General features: G+C 34.8%; 2 protein-coding genes across 2 annotated transcripts; both read left to right on the top strand.

Annotated features, from left to right (window-relative positions):
- The first annotated feature begins 3,171 nt into the window (after positions 1 to 3,171).
- Positions 3,172 to 3,522, top strand: LOC104442964 (cysteine proteinase inhibitor 5-like). The gene has a single exon (XM_010056335.1). It carries the CDS (start codon positions 3,172 to 3,174, stop codon positions 3,520 to 3,522), a length of 351 nt encoding a protein of 116 aa, XP_010054637.1.
- A 3,492-nt stretch (positions 3,523 to 7,014) lies between these two features.
- LOC104442966 (cysteine proteinase inhibitor 1) lies at positions 7,015 to 7,368 on the top strand. The gene has a single exon (XM_010056338.1). The coding sequence runs from the start codon at positions 7,015 to 7,017 to the stop codon at positions 7,366 to 7,368; it is 354 nt and encodes a 117-aa protein (XP_010054640.1).
- Positions 7,369 to 8,109: the final 741 nt, after the last annotated feature.

Raw genomic sequence — 8,109 nt, forward strand, 5'->3', positions numbered from 1 at the left:
CTCAGCACACCGATTACACGAACACCAAGCATCGCCTGCATCTCGTCACGGACCAGCCGGCTTCCCGTGTCACAAGGCCACCGTTCTGGTGTCCCGGTGGTGGCTGCACTCCTGGGAGCCTTCGTCCTTTCAAGGCTCTTCGCTTGCTAAGTTTAACACAAAGAAATCGATGTGAAAATCTCTCTCTCTCCCTAATTGAACGAGAAGTAAAAGTCACGATTCGATGTGATGTCATACAATCGCTGTGGTTGTCGAGACTCGAATGTTTCCCAGTACGAAAAGTTTTGTTTTGATTTCGCTCGGATTAGCTATTACAGTTGGTCAAGAATCAGAAAAGAAATCAAAGTTGTGATTCAGTGTGATATCTTAAAATCAATACGATTGGTCAAGACTTAAATTTTTCCCGGTGCGAAAAATTTCATTTCAATTTCACTAGTAGTCATTTATCTCAAAAAATATACATCATCGTAGATTTTCACAAGGTGATATCAATCTATATTTTGGCATAATTTATTTTAAAAATAATGATGCAGACTGTCGCGTTATTTTCCTAACTCAATAAATCTTTATTTCTTTTTTTTTCTCTTTAGGTGAAAATAACTAGAGAGAGATATAGGACGTGGAGTCTACCCATAAGCCATGGCAAATTTAACACCAAGTCAACAGTAATTTATGGATACGTCAGCTAAAGGTGTTAGAAATTTTACGTGGAGGCCTATATTGAGTGAATTTTTAAAAGTTTCAACAACTTGATTGCAAAAAAAAAAAAAAAAAAAAAAAATTTAGAGACTCTTTTGAATTTTGAAACAAGAGAGTTAAAAAGACAACACGTCATATTGTTTCACCCAAATTGGATTTGGGCAATGAAATATGTTTCATCAAAAATCGTATTTCAATTTTTATTTATCATTTATGTGGCTACTCCAAATGGGAAATATTATCGGTAATAGAAAAATCGATAATTTCACTTCAAACGGAACAAAACATATTGTGTCGGAAACGACAAAGCTTAGACAAAACCAAACATACACAAATTATATCAGGATTTAGTTAATGACAAAGTATGAGAATGCAAAGATGCAATCCTGAAAGTTAATGGACAACGAGGCCTCTAGGATATGCGATAAAGATACACGACGAAATTTAATCAACAATGTGAATCTAACAACTACAATTATAAAACATGCCAAAGCTTCATTGACAATGCGAGTCTACAATTTCATTTTTTTCTTATACCATGTTAATACATTACTCTACATCTTACAAGACAAAATCGACTTTTTATGGAACGTTTCCGGTATATCCATCTATGTTGTATCGCCACAGAAATGAATATTGAACAAAAATAATAACAAAAACGCGTTTGTTTACGTTTTTGTTCCAAATTTATTTTTTTGTTCCCGGAAATAAATTTGGAACAGAAATAAGAAACAAGAAAAACGTGTTTCTTATTCTTGGTATACTTTCAAGAAATATTTTTTTTCTCTCCTATTTTTTTCCTCTTTCTTTTCTTATTCTTTTTCTTTGGCCGATTGCCGGCCTCGGCCATGGCCGGCGACTAACGGCGAGGCCGAGCTCGCCGTGGCTGGCCGAGGTTGCTGGCCAAAAGGAAGAAAAAAAAAAAAAGGAAAAAGGAAAAATAAAAAATAAAAAAGGAAAAATAAAATAAAAATATTAAAAAATTAAAAAATTAAATGAGACAAAAAAATTATACAAGTTTACCAAATGTGTTTTTTATTTTTTTTTTCTATTCCAAGAACAGCAATTTTGTGCAAGTACCAAATGCATTCTTCTATTCAAAAATTATTCCCCAAAACAGAAATAATTTTTTCTATTTATGTTTTCTAGAACAATTTTTGAACAAGAACATTACCAAATGCACCATTAGGAGGCAACAAGGTGTCACGGCCCTCGTAATCCACAAGCAAGGGTCGTCAAATTTGGCAGGGACTTTAATCTCGCGGCCAAGGCGAGGGTTGTCCTTGCCCAATCTAGCGAGAACTCGAGAGGCAACTCGAGGGGCAGAAAGAGAAGGTTATATAGCTTGTAGTGAGTTAACACATGTCGTTCCGTGAATGAAGTAATATTTGGCCACCCAAATTCTACCTAATATTTTCTCCGATGTGATATCATAAAATTGCCACAATTGGTTAGAACACAAATTTTTCCCAATATGAAAATTTTGATTTCAATTTCACTCGAAATACTTGTTTATCTCAACAAAGTATACATCATCGTCCAACTTTATAAGGTGATACCAATTTATGTTTTGGCATAATTTATTGTAAAAATAATGATATAGACCGCCATGTCAGCATTTATTGGGTCAAAATAGTGACGTGAATTGTCATGTTATTTTCCCAAGCGAACAAATCTCAAATCTTTTTTTTTTCCGCTCTCTTTAGGTGAAAATAATTAAAGAGAGAGATATATGACGTAGAATCTACCTATGAGCCATGGTAAATTTAGTATCAAGGTAACAGTAGTTTATGGTTACGTCAGCTACAGATGTTAGACTTCTTAACCAGAGAGCTATATTGAGTGGATTTTTAAAAATTTCAAGGACTAGATTTCACAAAAGACAAGTTTAGAGACAACTCTGAATTTTGAAAAAAAGGTTAAAAGGACAACACATCATATTGTTACGCTCGAATTGGAATCCGCAATAAAATATTTTTCACCAAAAGTCGTTCTTTGATTTTTGTTAGAGAAGACAGGTCTGTAGTGACTTCGTGTTAAGATTGTCCTACATCGATTGTGGAATATGTTGGTAGACCATTTATAAGTGTGAGGGAAAACCACATCATTTGAGCTACTTTTTGAATGAGAGAATATATACAAATGGCTTGAGAACATAATAAATATCTAAAAATAGATATACGTCGGAATTTAATCAACGACACAAGTCTGAAATTTCATCCATTTTCTTGTACCATGTTAATACGCTACATACATCCAACAAAACAAAATCGACTTTTAATATAAGGCTGAACATTCAAGATGAAATATAGGGTTGCAAACCTTGACAAAACATGAAAGATAACAGTCCCGGAAGGCAATCGTCAATCAAGGATTCTTATGTTTTTTTTCCATATCAGGACCCAAAAAAAGGCCTATAAAAACCAGCAAGTCAAAAGGAAAAAACAAAAAAAGCATAGAGAAACAACGACAATGAGACCTCAAATCCTGCTCCTCCTCCTCTTCCTCGCCGTTCTCCCTCTCTCCGCCATCGCCGCCCGTGGCCAAGGGTGGAAGCAGATCGAGGTTGTGGACGATCCGCGCATCAAATCGATGGGCGAATTCGCGGTTGCCGACTTCAACAGGAAGAGCCACGCCGGCCTGGTTTTCAAAGATGTCCTAACAGTAACAGAGGAGGCCGCGGGCAGCGAACAAAGCACGTATCTCCTGCATCTCGCCGTGGAGGGGGAGCCGCCGAGATGCTACGACACCGTCGTTCTGGCGTTCGTCTGGCTGGACCACTGGGAGGTTTCCTCCTTTGACAGTAAGAGTTGCCAAGGTTGACACCATGAATTCGATTTTGACTCCGCTCGGAGTAGTTGTTATGGTTGGTCGAGACTCGAGAATCGAACAAGAAATAAATAATAAAAGAAAGTATATGTGATATCCTAAAATTGGTAAGGTTGGCAGAGGGTCGAATGTTTCCGGTACGAAAAGATGTTTATTTCAATTTCGCTTTGAGTAATCCTTTTATCTTGAAAAGTTTATATCATCGTATGACTTCGTAAATGTAATATCGATCTATGTTTTGGGAGAATTTATTGTAATCATTGAATCTTTTAAAATCTGCGCATGGTCATTCGATCAAATAGATCGCCTCATCTCGTGCATTTTTATTAACGTCCACTGCCACGTCAACGTTTATAGGGTCAAAATAATGACATGGACTATAGCATTTTTTTCTCGTAAGTCAACAAATTTTTGCTCCTTTATTTATTTCTCCTTTCCTTTTATGTGAAAATAATGAGATATATACGATCGCCACGGTAAATATACCATCAAGTTAACCATAGTTTACGGTTACGTAATCTAAATGTGTTTAGAAATTTTAATTGGAGGGCTACGTTAGTGGATTTTTAAAAGCATCGACAACCACATCGCACAAAATAAAAATTTAGAGATTACTTTGAACTTTGAAAAAAGGTCAAAGGACGACACGTGTTATCATATCCTCTCACAACACAATAAATCTTTTTTTCTTCCTCTCTTTAGGTGAAAATAATTATAGAGAGAATTATGGTTAGGTCAGCTAAAGGTGTGAGAAACTTTAACAGGAGGACTATATTGAGTAGATTTTTAAAAAATATCAAGAATTTGATTGTAAAAAAGAAAATTTTAGAAGCTACTTTGAATTTTGAAAGAAAGAGAGTTAAAGGACAACACATCATATTCTGTCACAAATTGAGGTGGAAACGATACGAAGAGAAGAAGAAAAATTGGTGAGAACTGTTCTCTTCCAATTAATTGTATTCTATTTGTACAAAGGACCAATATATAATAAAAAGAAAGAATATATTTTTCTAATCTAGGTATATCAATTCTAATCCTAGATTGATTTAGTCAATCAGTCTTAATCCCTGATTGATTAAATGTATCAACTATAATCCGGACAAATACAGGAGCATATCTTCCAATATATTCTTTCGCACAAATTGGAATCAGCAAGAAAATATCTTTCACTCAAAATCATCTTCGATTTTTATTTCTGTGGTAACTCTGGATAGGAAATATTATAGATAATTAAAAAAATTGATAATTTCACTTCAAATGGAACAAAAGATACAAAAACCGTGTCGGAAATGATGCAAAGCTTGAGATTGTAAACACTTTAGATAGAAGCAAATGTACGCAAAGTATATCGGAATTTAATCCATAATAAAGCTTGAGAACGCAAAGATCCGACGCCAAAAGTTAATCGACGACGAGGCACCTAGGATATGCAATAACAATATATATCAAAATTTAATCGACAATGTAAATCTAACGACTACAATTATAAAACGTGCCAAAGTTTAATCGACAATGCAAGTCTAGAATTTCATCCATTTTCTTATACCATGTTAATACACTACACTACATCTTACAAAACAAAATCGATAATTGATGGAACTTTTCCACTATATCCATCTACGTCGTATGACCATAAAAATGAATATAGAACATTAAAAAAAAAAAAAAAAATCTTTTTGACTAAAGGGAAGGCAATTTTTGCGCTGCTACAGTGTAGATAGAGATTCATGTAACACCTTTTTATCGATTTACATAACGTTACCACCTACTTTCAAAAATCAAAATGCATTATTTTAAATCGACAATGAATTTATATTTCAAGAATATTTCACTATATCAACGAAAAAGAAATAAAAATATACTTTGTATGATGGTACTCTTGTCATACTCACTCGTATCCTGAATGATTACATTGCATTAGTGATCAATTTTATTAACTGATTAAATTTTATTTGATTAATTTAATGTCCGTTCTAAATGAGACTATCACTATTGCAAGAAAGTGTGCAAATTACCATGTCCAAGACGTGAAAGTTTCAAGTCATCACTACATAAGCAATATATATACAAAGAAAATATTGTTATTGCAAAAATACAAGGATAAATAACTATCATGTAAGTTTAATTGATATTGCAATATACGAGGATAAAATACCCACCAAATTTATCACCTAACTTCAATTCTCACAAAATTACACATGAAAATCCATACATCTCACAATCTCGATTCTAATGTGGTGTATTTCCAGAGTAATGACATGAATGGTTTTTTAACTGTTTTATTTGATGTTTAATATGGTCTCTAGATTTTTTTTTGTTTAATCTAATTCCTAAACTTAAAAAAAAAAAAAAAAAAACAAATCGCTCACAATCATTCCACTTGCCACGTTAGCATTTGTAGGGACAAAATAATAATGAGAACTATCACGTTATTTTCCGAAGTCAGCTAAAAAAGGAATCCTCGACTCTTTTTTTCCCTTCCTATGTATAGATATATGACATGGAAGATACACGTAAGCGTGGATGCCTGCATTGCAAATTTACAAACAATATTCGGTCACGTCAATTTAAGGTGTTAGAGTTTTCAACGGAAGTGAAATATGGGATATTTTTGAAAGTGTAACTGCTAGTTTGAACATTCAATGTAAAATATAGGGTTGCAAACTTTGACAAAACATAAAGATACTGTTGCGACCTCTTTTATTCGGCGCTCAATTAGGGATTGGCACTGGCGAAGTTTAATGGTTTAGCTAGGTCTATTAGGCTTAACCTGGACTCTCCCAAGCCCATGAACTTACGACTTAATAGTCCAAATTTTTAACATGTAAGTTAATTTTTAAAATGAGTCGACACTAATCAATTTGGAGTGGGTCAATTAAAAGCCCATGGGAGAAATGCTCTTGCGCAACCAGAGAAACTATTTTGAAGACTTAATCACATTAGTTAATCACTAATGTCCTTCCGGTACCTTATCTTTATTTAAATCTTAAGGCTTTTTGGATTTTTTAGAGAGTTTTCCATGCATTTTGCAGAGGAAAAATATTTTTTTGGTATTTTTCTCATTTTTTTTATTTTTGATCTTTTTTTGAAAATATAAATCATTTTTTGTCTTTTTTATTATTTTTTTGACTTTTTTGGGAAAATATGGGGAAGCCCCAGCCCCGACGGCTGCTGCTTTTGGTTTTTTTTGGTTGGTTTTTATTTATTTTTTGTTGTTTTTGTTATTTATTATTTATTATCCGAAAAAAGGAAAAATACATAAGTAAAGAAACTAAGGTCTAATTAAAAATCTAATCAAAATTTAGGTGTAAATAGATACCATGTGGTAAGAAAATAAATAACACTCCTGAAAAGCAATTGTCAATCGAGGAATCCTAGGATTTTTCCAGATTAGGACAAAAATAAGCCTATAGAACCAGCAAGCCTGTTACCAAACGACCCTCAATTACACCGTGAAGGAAAGAAAAAAGCACAGAAACTACGGCAATGAGACCTCAAATCCTCCTCCTGGCCCTCTTCCTCGCCGTCCTCCCTCTCTCGGCCATCGCCGCCATTGGCCCAGATATTGCCGGCGGTATATGGGAGCCAATCAAGGACTTGAAAAATGAGCACATCATAGCGATCGCCGAATTCGCGGTCACTGACTTCAACAGGAAGAGCCACGCCGGCGTGGTTCTGAAGGACATCCGAGGAGGGGATTCCGCGGCGGGTGATTCCGACTACAGGTATCTCCTGCATCTCACCGTGGAACAGCCGCCGTCGTGTTACAAGGCTGTGGTTCTGGAGTATAACTGGCTGCACCACTGGGAGGTTTTGTCCTTTGATAGCGAGACTTGCTGAGATTGATACAAAGAAATCGATTTCAAAAGCTATGTAGCTCTCTCTTTTGCTATTTGAACGACAAATAAAAGTTACGGTTCATTGGTCGAGACTTGAATATTTCCCGGTATGAAAAGATCCGTTCCAATTTCGCTGAGAGTTCAAAAGGAAATTAAAAGAAAGTTGCGATTCAATGAGACATCCTAAAATCGCTATGGTTGGCGGAGGGTCGAATGTTTCCTGGTACCTCAATTTCGCTTAGAGCAATCCCGTATCTCAAGAAGTTTATATCATCACACAACTTTGCAATGTGATATCGATCTACATTTTTTCGGAAGAATTTATTGTAAATTAGACTAATAGGTATGGAAAATCACGGTGCCATAGGTTTGGCAACCTGAACCTTTTCTATTAACTCATCATTTCCAAGCATATGATACGGAAAAGAATCGATATTGCAAACCGCAAGGATGAAATACCCATCAAATTTATCACCTAAGTTCAATTATCACAAAATTATATATAAAAATTCACGCAATCGCCTGGCCGTGATTCTAATTGTGTATTTCTAGAGCGATGACATGGGCAGTATTTGGATTTTTTCAAAATATCTGAACTTTTTTTTTCATTGATCTAATTATTGATTTGTTTTTTTTAAATGCGCTCATAAGTCATTCGATTTAGTGTACGCCACGTCTTGCGTATTTTTTAAATGTGGACTGTCACGTTATATTCATAATTCAACAAATCTTAATTCTTTTA

This window comes from Eucalyptus grandis, chromosome 4, assembly GCF_016545825.1.
Source record: "Eucalyptus grandis isolate ANBG69807.140 chromosome 4, ASM1654582v1, whole genome shotgun sequence".
In the NCBI taxonomy this organism is placed as follows: domain Eukaryota; kingdom Viridiplantae; phylum Streptophyta; class Magnoliopsida; order Myrtales; family Myrtaceae; genus Eucalyptus; species Eucalyptus grandis.